This window comes from Coffea arabica, chromosome 4c (assembly GCF_036785885.1).
Source record: "Coffea arabica cultivar ET-39 chromosome 4c, Coffea Arabica ET-39 HiFi, whole genome shotgun sequence".
NCBI classification, from domain to species: Eukaryota; Viridiplantae; Streptophyta; class Magnoliopsida; order Gentianales; family Rubiaceae; genus Coffea; species Coffea arabica.
In genome coordinates, this window is record NC_092316.1 from 3,099,366 (window position 1) to 3,117,516 (window position 18,151).

At 39.1% G+C, this 18,151-nt stretch overlaps 4 protein-coding genes, 1 long non-coding RNA gene and 1 other non-coding gene across 9 annotated transcripts; 3 read left to right on the plus strand and 3 right to left on the minus strand.

Annotated features, from left to right (window-relative positions):
* The first annotated feature begins 1,481 nt into the window (after positions 1 to 1,481).
* LOC113739626 (uncharacterized) lies at positions 1,482 to 4,334 on the plus strand. Its single transcript, XR_011812898.1, has 2 exons — positions 1,482 to 2,522; positions 2,614 to 4,334. It is a non-coding gene; the product is annotated as an uncharacterized lncRNA (long non-coding RNA).
* A 198-nt stretch (positions 4,335 to 4,532) lies between these two features.
* On the minus strand, positions 4,533 to 7,426 carry LOC113739625 (uncharacterized). Of its 2 annotated transcripts, none has more exons than XM_027266893.2 (2): positions 5,971 to 7,402; positions 4,533 to 5,006 (listed from the first exon to the last, which is right to left on the minus strand). In XM_027266893.2, the coding sequence occupies exons 1-2, from the start codon at positions 6,673 to 6,675 to the stop codon at positions 4,725 to 4,727; spliced, it is 987 nt and encodes a 328-aa protein (XP_027122694.1). In that variant the 5' UTR covers positions 6,676 to 7,402; the 3' UTR covers positions 4,533 to 4,724. The 2 variants fall into 2 exon arrangements, with proteins under 2 accessions (XP_027122694.1, XP_071901562.1); XM_072045461.1 differs by having other exon boundaries at positions 4,929 to 5,219; positions 5,971 to 7,426.
* LOC113740475 (U4 spliceosomal RNA) lies at positions 5,005 to 5,159 on the minus strand. Its single transcript, XR_003460473.1, has one exon. It is a non-coding gene; the product is annotated as a U4 spliceosomal RNA (small nuclear RNA).
* Positions 7,055 to 9,996, minus strand: LOC113740062 (uncharacterized). Of its 2 annotated transcripts, none has more exons than XM_027267555.2 (3): positions 9,836 to 9,996; positions 8,667 to 8,898; positions 7,055 to 8,551 (listed from the first exon to the last, which is right to left on the minus strand). In XM_027267555.2, the coding sequence occupies exons 1-3, from the start codon at positions 9,928 to 9,930 to the stop codon at positions 8,258 to 8,260; spliced, it is 621 nt and encodes a 206-aa protein (XP_027123356.1). In that variant the 5' UTR covers positions 9,931 to 9,996; the 3' UTR covers positions 7,055 to 8,257. The 2 variants fall into 2 exon arrangements, with proteins under 2 accessions (XP_027123356.1, XP_071901564.1); XM_072045463.1 differs by lacking the exon at positions 9,836 to 9,996 and adding an exon at positions 9,418 to 9,688.
* A 189-nt stretch (positions 9,997 to 10,185) lies between these two features.
* On the plus strand, positions 10,186 to 12,615 carry LOC113739821 (F-box protein At5g49610-like). Its single transcript, XM_027267168.2, has one exon. The coding sequence runs from the start codon at positions 11,055 to 11,057 to the stop codon at positions 12,177 to 12,179; it is 1,125 nt and encodes a 374-aa protein (XP_027122969.2). The 5' UTR covers positions 10,186 to 11,054; the 3' UTR covers positions 12,180 to 12,615.
* A 284-nt stretch (positions 12,616 to 12,899) lies between these two features.
* On the plus strand, positions 12,900 to 17,981 carry LOC113740012 (uncharacterized). 2 transcript variants are annotated; one of them, XM_072045460.1, is made up of 2 exons: positions 12,900 to 13,422; positions 15,813 to 17,981. In XM_072045460.1, exon 2 carries the CDS (start codon positions 15,825 to 15,827, stop codon positions 17,904 to 17,906), a length of 2,082 nt encoding a protein of 693 aa, XP_071901561.1. In that variant the 5' UTR covers positions 12,900 to 13,422; positions 15,813 to 15,824; the 3' UTR covers positions 17,907 to 17,981. The 2 variants fall into 2 exon arrangements, with proteins under 2 accessions (XP_071901561.1, XP_027123284.2); XM_027267483.2 differs by lacking the exon at positions 12,900 to 13,422 and adding an exon at positions 15,085 to 15,215.
* The last annotated feature ends 170 nt before the right edge of the window (positions 17,982 to 18,151 follow it).

Below are 18,151 nucleotides of genomic sequence, written 5' to 3' on the forward strand. Positions count from 1 at the left end.
GTTGAACCACCCCAATGAATTCAGGACCGGTACATAGTTGTAGTGGCTTATCAACAAGTCCTTAATTAGTAGACCTTTTGGTCAAAATACTTATTTAAATGCTTAATCATATTGTTTGGATACATACTTATTTAAGTACTTTTTGCTTTAATAACGTGGAATTTTGAATTTTTAAAACATATTTTTATTTTTATTTAGTTCAAATTTTATAATAATTTTATTAATATTAATTTTTAAAATTTTTTGTAACATAAAAGTTGCGCTAAAAGCACCAATTTTGAGCTTATACCAGAAGTGCTTTACTGGCCAAAAGCTCTAATCCTAAATTCGAGAAATGATGCTCACTAAACATGTTAAAAATGCTTTTGTCCTCTAAAATATTTTTTTCTTTTAGCAAAAACACCATGATCCTAAACACGTCCCGGAGGATTTGATTTACCCTCATGCGATGATTTGAAGTATATACTATAACTCCGTAGTTCTCTCTATCAAAGGCTTGGATTTTGTTTGTTAATTCAATTCAACACTTAAATTTAACAGGTTCAAATATTAACATATTAAGATGCATTTGATAATCAAAATTAGAACATTTGAATTAATTAACTGACACTAATTTTTTCAAGCAAAACTTGCTCTAAAAAATAAATAATAAGTAATGTGATATACAATCAAATATATCAAATTTAGTATTTAACCATTCAGTAATTTAATGAATTCATAATTCAATTTTCAACTTTCAAACTTCAGTTTTTACAAACGTATCCTTAGGTTTATTTGGAATGTGAGTTTTCAAGGGAAAAAAATTTTGGAATATTTTCTAGACATAATTTGTAATTTACTTTTGTTTGTAGTTTATTTATTATTATTATTTTTTATCTTACTTGCACTGCAAATAGCGGGAAAGTTTGAAAAGCTAAAAGCTACCGTTCTCTTAAATATATTTTCTACAAAACTCCTATCCAAATAGGCTCGTAAGAGTAATGATATATTAGCCCTTGTAGATTCACAAATTACCATTTGACCTCTTTAACTCTTCAAAATATACACATAACTCTTTTATAGTTTTATATAGGGTAAAAGCTTGATGGAAAATAGCATCCTTTAAGTTGTTAGCTAAAATGCCAATTTTGCCCTCATTTAACTATTAAAGCAAACAATTGTTGACCACCTTGTATAAAACTATAAGGAAATCATATAAATAAATACAAAAAATTATAGGAAATAAAGTGGATATTCATGCCCCCCATTCTCTTCCTAAAACTTAAATTCCATCCTTCTTCAACTAAGAAAAATTAAAACAAAGGATAAAATGGATATTCATGCGAACCACAAGGGGTTTAGTAAATTATATGACTCCATGACGTGCAATTTTTGGAGCACTTTAGTTCAATTGTGGCAATAGTTGATGCTCTCGGTCTACTTTCACTTTATATAAAATTATAGGGCAATTATGTAAATATGTTAAAACCTTAGAACAATCATGTAGTAACGTGACAAACCACAGGGGTTATTTACCCAAAAAAATTTCTCACATTACTAGAATGGAAATGATAATCTGTCCTCACCCGCCTTTGAATTGGATGATAATCGCGAAATGCACAATTCTGCACCTGAGTAGTTTCAAGCTTCCCCATATTCCCCTCCAAGAGTTCATCAAATCCCGCCCAGGAATCCTCTGAAATCTCAGTTAAATTTCTTCCTCTCGTCCAAAACGCTAGCTTGGTAACCTTCTTTTGTCTTAAAACCACAAAACCCTCAAACTCTTCATGCATGAACACTAACACCACTACTAACAACCCCTTAAATTTCCCTTTCCATTTGGAATATGGGGCGAATCAATTCCATTACAACTGACCTCCTCCACAAGTGTTTGACGATTACTACTGGCCTCCGCCACAAGTGTTTGATGATTATTGTACTACCAGGCATTTTGGAGCTGATTTTCAGTTTTTCAAGAAACCCGGAATTTCTGAACCAATGCTTAATTCAAGTTCAAGAATGTGTCATATTGTCTTCAACTTCCGGGTCAAACGAAGCAGGGCCCATCAATGCCAGGCCACAGCCCTGCCGGCTATATACAAGTGGCTACTGCAACTCCAGGGCCAACTGTGTATTTAGTCATGATGAGGCTGGTGAAGAGAATTACAGAACTCCGATATGGGTGTACTTGTGGGTGGCCACCAGATTAGGACCAACTGTTGGTTCTCAGTTTATGGAAAAGAATGTCCACATGGCAATAGATGCAACTTTTTTCATCTTAGTGTTAGAGATGATAAGGGAGGTTTTCGCGTGCCTAAATTTAGGCAGACTACTGCAATTACTGTTTTGAGTACAAAAACTGAGGGTTACAGAAAACAGTTTGGTCAATTGGAACGCAAGAGGTTTATGGATTTGAAACTCTGATGGTGCTAGTCAAAAGAAACAAAAGGCAGAGCCTTTGAAGACAAGGCTCCGTGACAAGTGGGAATAAGATGGCAGCTGCCCGGATGTTGAAAAATGCTAATATGCTCATGGGTTTACGGGTATTTTGTAGTTAGATTCGTTTGGTTTACTTGATGTTGCTTCTGGTCGTAATTAGTGAATTAGTTCCTTATTCATTTGACATTTACGCAGTTACACTACCAATGGTTGGGTAAACAATGTTGGCGGCTGGTACGAAGTTTCATGGTTGGACCATATTGTTTTCCGTGAATCTTAGTTATACTGAGTATGTACACTGGTTATGGACATATCTCTTTCTGCATTTGTGATTAGAGCCAGAGAGGTTTTCTTCGTTGTTAATTAAGTTTCTTGCTATCTGTTTTTTCATTGTTATCAAGAGGCGACTTTCATGTGATCTATTACTGCTGTATTTGGGATATTTGAAACAAAAAAGTAGAAAGATGCAAAAACAGACAACATGAAACAAGAATGACTAGTGTTTTGCACTTTAATGCAAGTTAGTGTTTTGCACTTTCATGTGATCAACTTATCCCCTGTTTGTCAGCATTGTGATTTGACAATATTTGAATTAATTTCTTAAAGCTAGTTCCAACCTGGCAGTGTAAGCACTTATAGAATGGCCTGTCAATTTTATGAACTCAACATTTTCCAATAGTAGATGTAGCTCAGGAAAAGAGTACTTAATATTTACTGCAATCGCAAAGTGCTCTGATTATGTTAGGCTACAAGTCTACTGCTGTTGATTTTCAATCAAACGAATGGTGGACCTTGTCTTTAATGTTGAATTCTTATGGGCCATGAAGTAGTTGTCACAACTAAATGAAGATTCTTTATGAAAACATTCACTGGATATTCATGCTTGTTGTCTGGCTGTTTGATGTCCATAGCTCATCTTCCTGTGTATTTGAATTCCAAAAACGTTTGGTGAAAAGGAAATGCATTATATACATGGTGTTTATTGATGAAAATTTCAGCACATGTCAAGCCCACACTTTGACTCTGATGCCACGGGATCTGCCTGCACTAGGCTATCAGAGCAAAATAAAGATAAATCTAGGAAAGTTTAACTCATACTCTACATGTGGAGATGAAAATAAAAATCCTGATCTTCTTGCTTCCGAAGAATATTTGCCATGAGGACCTAGATGGTAGAGAACCTCTGTTTTAGTGCAACTCAGTTTGGTTTCTCACCAAAAAGTTGCTTTTACACTTGTATTTATGTTGGCAAGACGATGGATCTGCTGTCAAGGAGGAATACCAAAAATGATGCCTTTCAGGGGAGGGTCCACGGAGGGGTTTTAGAGGAATACTAATGATTCTTGTGTATGTGATTATGCAGAACTTCAAAAGTTTGGTTTTTCCCCCCAGTGGAATCTGGAGAATCCTTACTGGCAGAAAATGTTGCTGGTGATGTAGAGGATGCAGGTATGAAGGAGATCAGATCCGTTGACAAGTAGCAGAAGCATAAGTGGCTTACGAAGTGGAACAACGTTGAGAAGATTAGTCATGTCTATGCTGATTGGATTGAAAGTATGCCACATGTTCCTCCAGGCAGCCTGTGATGCCGAATTTTGAAAACGTGAATGATGTACCAAAATTCTTTGTAATTATTGTTCAGACTGAAGGATAGTGTAATCTCTTTAGCAGAGATTTGTTATTAGGTCAATTTCAGACTGAAGGATAGCGTAATCTCTTTAGCAGAGATTTGTTATTAGGTGAATTTGACGCAGTTATTTTGCTAAACTTTTCAGGTGTAGCAAAGAAAAGCGTCTCGAAGATCACTTCTTTTCTCTCTTTTGTTTGGAAAAGTGCCGTGTATTCCCTTTGATTGTATTGTGCAGTACGTAGAGAAGAAAGAAATAGACAGCCAAGAGTAGCATGACTTTCAGCCTTTCAGGTCCCCATTTACAAAATTAGTTTCTTGCAGATTATTGTACTATTGTAAGAAGTGAAACATATGATTTTTGTCAATTTTCCCTTGACGGGGTATAATTGCAGTCTGAAAAAGGTTTACCAATCTGGAACTTAACTGCAACTATGATTTTCCCGTGATTTTCCTGGGTGTTTGGGGCGGGTGAAAAAATTGCATATTCAACAGGAACGTAACTGCAACTATGATTTACAGTTGTAGTGATTGTGTTTCATAGCAGGAACACCTGTTAATGATAGTACAAGCATAAGCTGAAAATCTCGGTTCCGAGGGGCCTCCTCCATTTAAAAGAATGGAACGTAAATTTTAAATTTAGAACCAAATGCATCTATCTGCGCATTTGGCTGTTTCGCTATGTAGCAATTTCAGCAGAACGAGCATGTCTGATAGCTGATCTGGCCAAGGCATCCACTGGGTCTACACATTTCTTGAGAAGAGGATCATCTGGAGGCAAAAGGCCTTGCATGTCATCAGAGGCAAGGACTATAGTGTTTACGGCTCTCACCAGAAGTACTTGCAAAGCAATTCTGAACAAATTTTGAGCTCCTTCAATGTCTTTTCTGATTAAAGCTTCCATTGCTGGGAGTACAGTGTGTTCCATGGTAGCTTTATCCGGCACCATGACCTCAAACCCCTGCATTAATAAGCTCAGGATTTGGAAATATACACGTTTTCATCAGCGTGAAAGGTAAGGGCCTAAAAGGCTAGCAGAGTTTTCAACCAGCAATAGACGCGCCTCGGTTAGAACCTCACTAGCTAGATGCGTCATTGCCCCAAGCGCAAAGATAAAGGCTAGCAGATTTTCACTTCCAATTCGAACAGATGAAATGGGCGGCACATTCCATAACTACAAGCCAAAGCATAACAAACAGAAAAAGCATAAAAGGATCAACTGCCTGCAGATGCTAGCTCTGCAGGATACTTTCATCTTGCACATATAAGTCTATCATTCACTGCTCCCTGCCTTAAGTTTTAACATAGTATTAGATAGAAGTTGTCAGAAGGCTTTTAGTCAAAAAGCCAGACTAGTCGTCTAACTAAGACTTGCTTGCTGTGTGTAGCACCATCATAAGAGAGACGTCATTAAGAAAAAAACCTATTGAAGTAAATTATGTAGTCAAGAAAGTAAATTAAGCCTGAAATCTATAGCAGGGAAAAGGCCACTTCGGAGAAGCTTATAACTAACAGCATTAGTCATGTGCAATCACGAAACATTAACATTAATCATGCAACATTTGCAAGGGTTACACAACTAAATTGTGGTTCTTTATTGTCATTTGGAACTCATGAAGCCAGATGTTCGAGAAGTGAAAGGCTTTTTATTGTCCGCTTCACTAATATTGAAGGCAAACATGTACACAAATGTATGTCAACTTTCAGAAGCATTTCATGCAAAATTTCTTTATGATCGATTATTATAATAACAGGTAGCATAAATCCATGCTTAAGGTAGAAATCTCAACACAGAGCATCATTTCAGTAGTCAGTACATATTTTTGTTCAACCTAAAATTCACCCCAAGGGGAAAAAGAAAAGAATAAAAAATGGAGAAAAGGGACAGAAAACAAGAAGAAAAGACACGCACTAGATGGAAATACCTCATTTTGAAGTTTCTTCTGATAAAATCCGGCAGCTAACGTCGCATCACTTGCAATAATTCCAATGCGTAGTGGACTTCCAGCTTCAAGAGGCTTCATTTTTGCTTCCTTTAGCTCCTTGGCAACACATTCGCCTATATGAAGAAAAGGTACAGAACATCCTTCTGCAACCTCGTCATACCATGAATGGGATACATGACAAGGCGTCACAATGCAACCAGCCCCAGAATTCTCCAGAAATATTCTCTTGGTCCTCAGATTTGAAACAGCTGGACCATGATCCTTAGCTCGATGTTCACCCTTACTAGTAAGGAAGGGCAAAGAACTCCTTTCGTGGAACAAAAGCTCCTTGCTTAGTACTGGATCAGAGCAAAGAACAAAAGGGATGCTGCTACTCTCGGCATCCTTCGAACTCCAGTCCACCAATTTCTTGGCAAACTTCACAGTGGATACAACTGAGGCACCACCAATAACTCCTACTGAGTTGCGAGAAAGCAATGAACCACCACCATCTATTAGAGCACTAGTTGAGCGAGAATTCTTGCTAAAGTCCAGTAAATCACCGCTTTCTTCAATTTTTGGGATAATAGAAGATGGAGATAAAGCAAGAACAGGATTTCTCCTGACCGTGTTCTGACTTCTCTGCCTGCTTATAAAACCCAAAGCATGAGATGGATGATTCAATGACTGAAAAGAGGCTGCCATGCTTATCAATATCAAAGCAGAAGAGAGTACCAGAAAGGAATTCTGTTTAACTTTGGCCTGTTATGCGCTAAACTCGGTGAATTCTTCTGCAAGAACCCAAAGCTAGGAGTATCTCAAATTTTATACGAATCCAATTTGGCTAAACTTCCTTGCGTCCTTGTAAAAAGACTGCTCCTTTTTGGCTTTGCATACAAAATCCCAAAAGCAGGCGCTCCAGAACTTTGATTTCCAGCCGCTAGAGCCCCATAATCTGGTCAATTTGAAGTTTCATTAAGCCCTTAAATAAAAAATCCCACCCGGATTCTTGTACTGTTGAAAGGGATACCTACAAAACGGGTCGAGGCTCAGCCTAATTAAAACCCAGCAACGATTCTCTCAATTTCCATATCTTTCTGCTTCCTGAAAGCCAGCTTTTGATTGTATCTAAAATCTTTAGACCCCCAAATAGGAACCTTCAATCAGATGACAGCTCAAACAGCCACCAAATCTTTTCTTTCGGAATTTCAGAGGCAAAACTCCCAAAAGAAAGCATAAATCTCTGTGTGTTTATTCAACAGCAAAGCAGAAAAGGAAAATATTAAACATTTAAACTTGAAAATGCCGAGTGGGCTGGCAAGTACGAGAGACGTTACTTCTGTATACACTATAAACAAACCAATTACAGATCATTCGTGGCAAAACTCAACTTTGGAATGTTTGTGTAATGGTCTATCTGTCATGTTTTTTGGTCTAGAAAAGCGAATTACTTAAACGATAACTACAGGACAAGATTCATTGTTAGTTTTAGAGATCTTACATCATCGAGCATGCTTGGATGTTGGGCGATAGTGCAAGTGGGGACTGGCCTAATTGGACGAGGTATGGTAAGGGTGATGGGTCTTGAATCTGCATGATTAATGAACGTTACAGGTCCCAACCAACTTGCTGCTGTCAATGGTTGTCTCTGGATAGAGTAATTATTTACTGCATAAATAATTCCTACAGCTCATCATGGCTTATTATCGAGATAAGGTTCTGTTGGTTGAAAGATTAAACAGTTTATGGCCCGATTTAGTCAATATTTATTTATGCAGCTTGCATATTCTTTCTTGGAACAACAAGATTATGCCTTAATATACTAAAAACAGCTTGTCAAATAAGCTCCAAAGTGGAACAAAAAGACTTCACAGAAGTCTGAATGTCAATCAAACCACCTGGCAGCATTTAAGACTGATACTCCAGTCTCGGTGATATCACAGCATTGTACAAAAGCTTATATGTTCCAAAATTGTAAATAGCTAGTGAGCACATGATGAAATGAATCAGGAAATGGAACCAATTTTCGTTTACAAGCCTTGCGGCACTAGTTGATGCTCTGTCAGAATAAGCTACAGCTAGATGGGAAGTGAAATACACACCGGCTAACTTGAGATGACCATTTGTGCCAAAGTAGACGGAGTACTGTCTTGATTTGGGCTAATTCGCATGGTCAGAAAGTTATAATAGAGGCAGCAAAATGGCAATGCCTTGACAAGTCCATTTCCCCTCTTCTGCATCATCTTTGTGAAAAAAATCCAGAAATGTAAAACAACAAGTTATCAACTCATTTACGCTTTGCTTTTGAATGCCTCAGCTGATGAATAATATGTTTAACTTTGCTACTGCGGATTAGCTTTCTGACATCCCCTCTAATAGAAAAGAAAGCAGAAAGCACAGCAATGTACATTGAACGGTACATGCAAACTTCTTTAGAAGGATCGTTAGGCGCATGCTTTCCAAAATTGACTTCCCTGGCAATTCCCAAAATGATGAGCATTACCCCAAAGAGGCTCATCCTTCCAGATCTTATTAGACCTAGAAATGCTCCGGCTAAAGAGAAGTAGCTTCCTGCAAGAACCTGTATGGAGCAGAAAGTAACCGCGTCATTAGCTTAAGAAAACAGGTTTCAGAGGAAAAACCAGTGCATTCTTCTCTATTGTTGCTGTATCGCACGCGAATGGGATGACACAAACCTCCATATGCTTGAGATCGATTGTTGACGGCCCTTTACCCATGTTGATGAATTTCCCAGTACTCAGCAAGTCGTTGTAGGTCGGTATGCTTGTTTTCTTGGCAATGGCTTTTGCAATGGCTCCAGGAGACAGAATGATCTTTACTACCACTGTGGGAAGAACCTCACTCGCAATCAGCTGAGAGGAGGTCACCTCCACAGGTGTTTCGCACATGCCAATTCTACACGGGAATCTGAGGTCAAAAGTACAATAATGTTTCAGAAATCAAGCAATCTTCAGTTGCAGCCCCTACTGGAAATTTGAAAAATGCAGGCGACAGAATTCAGCACTACATTTGACATTGGTATAAAAAACAATAGAGGCGGATAAGTACTGCAGTAGTTAGTTTCTTTGTCTTTTAATTTTCTTTTTAGTGCAGCACTTCTTTGAGCGCTGATTGGTTTTTCACTATATCATTACCTTTCCATCTTCTTTTTTTTTCATTCAACCAACGTCAAGCTCTTCACAAGAAGCATCAAGTCAGGGTACTAGGGACAATAAATGGGAAAATCATCAAGAAGTTGCCCCAGAGCTGTGATCTAGCTCGACAACATCCCGTCTTTAGATCTAAATCTTACAATTTGAATTGAATTCTATCCAATTCAAATTGATTGATGTATATGTTATGATTTTTGTAGGATAAACTTGTACAAAATATGTGTTAAACTTGAATTTGCAACTCATCATTTATACCGGACAGAATTCAACTTACGAGACTCCAAATCCTCCCTCCCTTAGCTCGGAAGGTTCAGGACTTGCACAAGAAGATGCATATAATTGATCCAATATCCATCCTTAGGCAGTCACAGGCTGGAATCTCAATCAACAGAAAGAGCACTGGTCCAGAGGAGCAAGGATGGCCGCCTAATAGTACAAGATTATATGGCATATCTTATATAGTTGTCAAAATTCCCAATGACATGATTGCTTTGGGAGCTAATCTTTCAAAATAAGGGGACCCATTACATAACATTGAATGATGTGTTACACCTTCGGGGAAACTAATAAAACAATAATAAAAGAAGGACCCAACAAATTTTATTTTATTTTTTTAAAAGGAAAAGATTGAATCAAATAATTGGGCGTAAGCAGGAGATGGTGACATATTAAAGATGCACGCAGTAAATAACCTGAAAAGAGGAACTTGGAAAATAATGAGGAGGAAATAAATTTGAGAAGCGACGCGAGAAATGATCCTGGCCCATTTCTTTGATAACGACGCCATAGCCAATTGCCCGATGAGATGATAAGTCTGGCAGTTGTACTTTTCTTCCCGCAAATAGCAAATTCACAACCCCACGACAGTAAGGCCATGTTTCGTTCCCATTTAATAAGAATATTCTGTCGTGAATAGCGACTTGTACGTGGGCGACGTGGCCTCCTGTTTTTCTTTCTTTTCTTTTTTTTTTTAAAAAAAAAATTTCGCGAATTTGTGGGTTTTAACTTTCATATAATTCTCATCACCACCTGCATTCATTCATTCATGTCCGCCTAAGCTCTCAACTTTCAACACTTACACTATATCCTTTTTTGCGATTAAGGAACTCAAATATTTTTTGCGGTTTTCAACAGATAAACCTCTATCATGTGATTTTTTCAACAGAGTTCTGATCGAATATCCAATGACCAATGGATGCTTGTAGTGTAGGAAACCATCTGCGTAGCTTGCGGCTGTTAACAACCTTCTTTAAGCAAAAATTCCTTCCTTTCTTTTTTTTTTAGGGGGGCATATATGCACCATGAACTTTCCTCAAATATCATCTTCAACTGAAGTGTGTGATTGATAGTTTAACTATTGTAGCTGCAGTTCTTTTTGATCTCAAACGGCAACTCGGTTCATTGAATCTTGGGTTAATGATGAAATTCCTTCCATGAATGGGACCCGATGGCTTCCACTATTGCAGAGTACAAAAATAGAAGAGCAGAAGAAGCTCTGTAGCATCTTTGACAATTGATAGATGCAGAGTATATAGAGTGAGTAAATGAAATGAAGAAGGCATTTCATCATCATATTGATCGGTCCAAAGAAAAGAACAAATCCTGCTGCGGCCAACTCAGAATTTAAAATTCAAAATCACAAAAGGCACAAAGGTAGATTTATAGTTATAGTAGTAAGTAGTATTGTTGAATTGAGCGCGCTCCCATCCCATGTGACTGCGAGTCAGATTTTCAGTTCATGTGGTCACACATCCCTGTGCAAAAATCCCGCCCTCACATTCACAATGATAAAGGGAAGGCACTAAAATAATTGTCCCAGCCCACCAATAATTGAAGTTTGTGCCACATAACATATTATCGCTTGCCTGTTCATTCTTCCAAAGGTTGCTCTCTTTAATTTCGATACACAATATGTGGAGCAACCTTCCCTTTGATCTCCTAGCTAACATCTTCTCCTTCCTTTCCCCTGACTCCTTGGCCTGCGCCAAATCCTCCTGCCGCCATTGGCATCAATGTGCTAGGTACTTGGCCACGCCGGAGTCGCAGCGGCGGCATCCACCATGGTTCATAGCCTTGCCTAATCGCAGCCGCGGTCTCTTTTGCTGTGCTTATAATCCAATTGACGACAGCAACAGCAGCAGCAGTTGGTACATGCTACCGCTTGACTTTCTCCCCATCCCGACCCGACCCGTTTCTGCAACAGCTGGCCTAGTTCTTCTAAGATCAACTAGCACTACGCCTTTTCAATTAGCCATATGCAACCCTTTTACCAGGCAATTTCGGCACCTGCCGACGCTAAATGTCACCAGGATTAATCCAGCAGTTGGGGTCATCGAATTGGATCCAGGCCATCAATTCGGCGAGCTCAACTTCAGGGCCTATGTTGCCGGTGGCATGTCTGAAGCGCCGGGCGGCGGCGCGTTATACGAGCCAAAGGTGGAAATGTACGATTCGCGGTGTGACACGTGGAAGGTTATCGGATCAATGCCAGTGGAATTTGCAGTGAGACTAACAGTTTGGACACCCAGTGAAAGCGTGTACTCCAATGGGATCCTGTACTGGATGACATCAGCCAGAGCCTATAGTGTGATGGGATTCGAGATTGCCACAAATAGCTGGAGAGAATTGAGTGTGCCGGTTGCTGATAGGCTGGAATTCGCAGCATTGGTGCAGAGAAATGGGAAGCTGACGCTCCTTGGTGGCAAGTGTGGTGGTGATGCGTGTATATGGGAGCTGGGAGAAGGGGATGTATGGCGTATGATTGAGAAGGTGCCATTTGAATTAGGGATGAGATTTTTGGGAGGAAAAGGCTGTTGGGATAGCACCAAATGTGTTGGCAATAATGGGATAGTTTGCCTGTACAAGGATCTTGGATCAGGCATGTTAGTTTGGAGGGAAGTTGTAGATGAGGGCAGGTGGGAATGGTTTTGGATTGATGGATGTTGTTCGATAAGAGGCCAGCAACTGCAGAATTTTCAGATTAAAGGACTCCTGCTACATCCAAATCTTGCTCATTCCTCCCTCCTCAATGCATAAGCTTGATTTGTTATTCCGTCGCTTCTTTGTTGGTGTTTCTTATTCTTCCTCTTCCGATAATATCAGTTGTAATTTTCAGCTACATATCAGTTAATCATGTACGATTGAATTCAAAATTCAGGTGCGAATTGCCAAGTTCTTTTTCAGTTGGAAACGTATTGGCGGCTTGGCTCCCGCAACCGCCTCCAGAAGGAGTCACTCAAAGTAGAATCTTTTGCACCGAAGGCCTCAAGAAAGTAGAAGATACTGCAATCGGTAGTAGTGATTAGTGAAGGCATGGAATTTGGTTCGCTAATGCCATATGTCAAGACAGAAACATCCATACTCGATCATAGACTATAGGGAGTTAGTTGTTCACTGTAAACTGTCATTCTCTTCATCAAGCAATAAATTGAATTCGCCTGCGGGCCTTGATTGGCTCAGCAGTGGTTCTGCACGTTTCTGGACCGGGGTCCTTTGTTTCGAATCTTGTAGTCCGAACACTGAAATCAATTCAATATTTTGTTTTGATAGATCTGAAATCAATTAACATAAGATATTGCAAAATGGTATGATGATGATAATTTTCCTAACTTAAGTGCCACAGTGGTTAGCCGACCGGCATTATACACGAGCGTGGTCCGAAGCCACGAGTCGGTTGGTTGTGAAATTGCTATTTGTCCTCCTAAGTTTGTCCATCGAAACAAAATGAGGGGCAATATCTGTCCTTTTCTTTCTATAACTACTAAAAGATAAATCTTTTAAGGCTTCGACGTACGCTTTTTCTAATGGATTCCGGATGATGTCTTCGGAGGTAAAAGTTAAAACTACTGCGGTAACTCAAGACCAAAAAAAATGGGTCGTGGTTAAACTGGTTAGAACGGATCCTATTGCAAAGTCGCCGAAGACCAAACCCGAAACCGGATTCTTTCACCTCCAATCATGAAAGATCCGACCTGTATGTATGACTCCGTTTTACTACTAGTCTTACTTGACCTGCTTCATCCTATGAATTACAAACAATACTTAAAACAGAGTACCTGTCAAAATGGACTCTTTATCTAACTACAATAAATGAATAAAATGATACATGTAGTGGCTGACTCATTGCTGTTGAAAACTTGGGCAAAGTGACTAGTGGATTTCTTGATGCCAGTTTCGTTTTTCATCATTTGCTCAAGGATGCTAGTCAAAAGAGTTATTTTCCTGAGATATCTGGAGGGGATATCTTACAAGCCGTTTTCGTTTTGCAAGATCTTTTGAGGTAATATTAATTGAATACCCCATGACTGCTTTCCTTGTATGCATTTTGTGATTGGTAGTTTCTGAATTTTTATTAAAATGGGCTCTCTTGCAATTCAGAATGGTAGAGGTCTTGCAAATGCTGCGTGTTGGGATTTTTCTATTATATATGATATCAAAGAAAGATCAATTTTTTATGAGAAACAATTTTCGGAGCTGGGTTTTGAGTATTTAGGAAAATTTTTTATCTGAGTTACGCTATATGAGTTTGTATCAGTTGAAAGGCTCCCGGAGCCTATGAGCATCAGAATCAGTCGATCAGATGTTGCCAGTGCAGCCCTTGGTTTGGTATATTAGCTGCAAAATTGATGTTTCTGATTCTTAATATGACTTTCTTGGGTGGACTTACAAGACCTAATTGCTGGCATATATAGCGGGAATATTATATACTTAATATTTTGAGTGCTGAGGATCCATTTGCTCGGGGGTTTTTCCTATACTCAGAGAATCAGGTTGTGATTGCGGTAGTTTTAGTGGTTTTCAGTGGAAGAAATTTCTTTGGAACATGATAAAGCTGTTACGTTTCTCCAGTCATAACTGCCACTTTACCATCTTCAAAGGATTTTTCCCATAGGTCTGATTGTAATTTACTGGTGTGTACATTTGAGTTGTCAGGTGAGCTCTTGTAGAAACCAAATAGAATGTCTTGCACAAATAATGCGTTGAAGGAGTTCTGAATATAGTGGTGGTGCAGGTAGATTTAAGTTGAAATGGATGCCCTGCAAGTTGTTTCCTCCGCAATGCAGATTGTTTCAAGTATGGTTGCTGCTATTGGATCACTAGAGCAAGCATCTAGAAATCTTGATGATGCTCCAAAGAGAATTCGAATCCTTGAGGAATTTGTCTGAACTCGAAAATTTGGTCCTCAAAACCAGGCAAAAACACGTGTATAAGCTCCATGATTCCCGTTTGGAGCGCCAAATACAGAGCTTGAATAATCTTATTGATCAGCTGCATCCAAACATCACAAAGGCAAAAAGGATAGTGTCAAAAAGCAAATTTAAGAACTTTGCTAAAGTTGTATGGAACTCAATGGCTGGTGATCCTCTTGCAAAGATTTTGCTTTCGATACAGTATGACTTGAAATGGTGGCTTGAATCTCAGAATTTGTCAAGGGATGTCGAGAATGTTATAGAAAGGACAGCTAGAAACATCCCAAGTCGATTGAAGGTAAACTCAGATCAAGGCTACCTGATATTGGGTAAGTGCTCTTTTGTGCAAAACATGCTGGAGAAAGATGATTCTCACCATGTTATCTTAATTGTTGGACTGTCTGGCATTGGGAAGACATGTTTAGCTCGTCAAGTGGCTTCTGATCTTCCATCAAAATTTGTAGATGGTGCCATTGAACTTCGATTTGGGCAATGGTGCAGCAGGGCTGCTTGCAACGGGAACAAGGCTGAATATCAGAGGCGATTGACAAGGAAACTGACAAAATTCCTGGTGCAGATTGGGTCTCAGAAAAAGATGCAGGATGAACACTGCAGAGATCTTGAAGACATTGGTTACTTGCTTCAAGAAGCACTATATGGGAAGAGCATTTTGGTACTCCTTGATGATGTCTGGGAATAAGATATTGTTGAACGTTTTGCAAAGTTGTATGATAACAACTGTAAATACTTAGTAACAACTAGGAACGAGTCTATCTATGAGATAACAGAAGCTGAGAAAGTAGAGTTGAGTAAGGATGACATAATGGAAATAAGCAAGGCAGTTCTTCTACACCATACCTTTCTTACGGAGGATCAGCTACCAGTATGTCCTTCTACCATGTCTTGCACTGTTTTATGATTGCTATAACATGAGCTGTGTATATCATTTCACTGCTTTTGTGATTGCTGTGCATTTATCGTCATCCCCAGAACATTTGTGCTGTAAATGCTGTTAATCAGCAATGGCATTGCTGGTTTCATGCTTAAACTATTTTAATTCCAAATCCATTACTGACTCAAGCATATCTGATATCTCTGTACCACAACTTCTAAGAACGAATGTTTAATTTTTTTGTTTTTCAAAGAATGCTAGGACTCTCAAAATAATCAATTAGCTTGTCGCTGTTTTTTCTTTTCCTGCAATAATCTTGGTCGATTTCACCTTAATTGTTAAAAACTCAAAACGTACAATCCTTGGTCTAGTGGCTAAGGTTGAGGTCCCAGCACTTTGATGTCTTGGGTTTAAAACCCCCCCTCCCCCTCTTTGCCTTCTTGCTTCTTAAATCTCACCCTCCCCTGCTAGAAATTTTTTTTTAATATATGTGCTTTTTTCTGTTCTTTTATAATTTGGTGTTATGGAACTTTGTTTCATCAATAATCTGTTTATTTTCCTAAGTTTTGAGATTTTCTTGTTTCACAGGAGGTTGCTGAAATGTTGCTGGAACGTTGTGGTCACCATCCTTTAACAGTTGCTGTCATGGGCAAGGCTCTTCGCAAAGAAGTAAGAGCTGAGAAATGGGAAAAGGCCATATCCGACCTATCAACATATGCCACATCTGCACCAGGTCCAATTTCATATGTAAATGAGAAAGAAGCTGAGACCACCGTTACCATATTTGGATCACTTGAGTTCAGCCTTGAAGTGATGCCAGAAGACTCAAGAAAGCTGTTTATTGCTTTCGCTTCTCTTTCATGGGCAGAACCTCTTCCTGAAGCTTGCCTAGAGGCCATATGGTCGGTTATTGGGCAGGAAAATTTGTTTCCTCTTACAGTTTGCAAGCTTGTTGAAGGTTCTCTACTGATGAAAACTGATGCCACTTCTATATACCAAGTACATGACATGGTTTCCCTATACCTTAACAGCAAGGAAAATGATTCAGTTATTATGCTTCTGACAGAATCTACTGCTGAGAAATCAGCATTTATCAGTCCCTGGCTTTTTATTTTTGGGAAGAATGCAGTTAAAATAGTTTCTGAGAAAAAGATTGAATCTGCACTTGGCTCTTCTGAAGAAAAGCAGGCAATTATTGTCTTGGAATCAATTATTCAAGCATTCATGTCTAGCGAATTAATCTCAGAAATTGAGGCCACCAGAGCAAGCTTGAGTAGGATTTTAGGACCCAAGATTGGAGATCTGATGTCTGCTGAATCACAGAGTCTGGTTGCTCTTTCTGCAAAAGCAATCATCAGCATTTTCACGAAAGCTGATTTCTCCAACTACTTGCCATCCCTTGAAACCACTGGTGCAGTTGATAACCTTGCAGATATATTGCAAGTCTGTGATGACCCTATGGTCCAAACTAACATTTCAACTGTCCTAGCAAAGCTTGCTGAGTTTGGAACCCCTGGCACAGTAGATAAGGTCCTTCAGAGAATTCCGTTGAGTCAGCTGGCAGATTTGCTCTCTCCTAGTGCTGAGGAATGGCATGACAGTGTATTTACAACATTGATTTCATTAATGAAAGCTGGAAAATCGAAAGCTGTTGAGAAAATGTTTGCTTCTGAGTTAGATAAGAGCTTGATTAGACTTCTTGAGAATGGGTCTGATGTTACTCAACACCATGCGCTTGTCATATTGAAGTCATTTTATGAGCTTGGAGGTCCTTCAACAAATGGATCACTTGGCCCTGGTATTCTAAAGTTGCTGCCTTGGCAAGCAAGACTTCGATTGGAAAAATATGTGTTGTCAGATCAAAACTCTCTCCCTTCACCAAAGCCACAGACTTTTGATGATATCATTCACAAAATGCTGGAAAATAGTGACAAGCGAATACTGGAAGCTATGCAAGATGTCATACCAATAGTAGAAAAAGCAGGAGAACCAATAATCGGAGACATGATCTTAAGAAGTCTCCTTGTAAAACGATTGTCAGAACTCTTGCAAGGACGCCAAGAACAATACCTTTTGAAGGCTGAATCTGCCTTTGTACTAATGAAGCTCGCTTGCTCTGGAGGGGAGCCCTGCATTAAGAAAATACTTGAATATGACATCATTCAAGAACTTGTTAAAATGATGCAATGTGACACTCCTGAGCTGCAGGATTCAGCCTACACAACCCTACATCAAATGCTTTTTGCCCAAGGTGGAGTTCTTATTCTAGATCAGATGTTTCAGATTGGACAGATTGATAGGTTAGTTAATTTGATTGAGAGCAAGTCAGCGAAGACCAGGGAGGTGAGCTTGAACTGTGTTCTAGATGTAGTTGAGGTGGGAAATAAAATCTGCTTGGAACGGATGTTTTCTTTGCAAGTAATTGAAAAGCTAGCCAAAATTGAAAAGAGTCGTGGGGGTTCTGGCGCAACTGTGGTGGGGTTTCTGAAGGGTATTAGTAAGTGTAAGCATCTCACAACCGCAGAGCGTTGGGTGATGAAGCAGCAAGTAGTTAGGAAGGCAAGGGCAGCAGTTAAAGGCCATAAATTTGAAACCCAAGTTATGGCAGCTATTGATGCTTGTCTTTCTGAGGGTTCTAAAGGTGCCAGTAGTACTGGTAGTAGAAGAAGACACAAAAGATAATTCAAGTCTGTGCCTATAGATCCAACGATGACATGATTATTTTCTACAAGAATATGAAAGATTGGTATTCTTAAATTGGTTTGTGATTATTTCAACCTTGGCATTTTCGATTCTAGCGTGCAAAACCTACTGCAATCACGTACGTAGCCACAGAAGGGGATAAAAAAAAAAAAAAAAAAACTCTTCAAATTGTTAGCACAAGATGACTCTGTATTTTGATCATAGATAGAACACTCGACAAAATT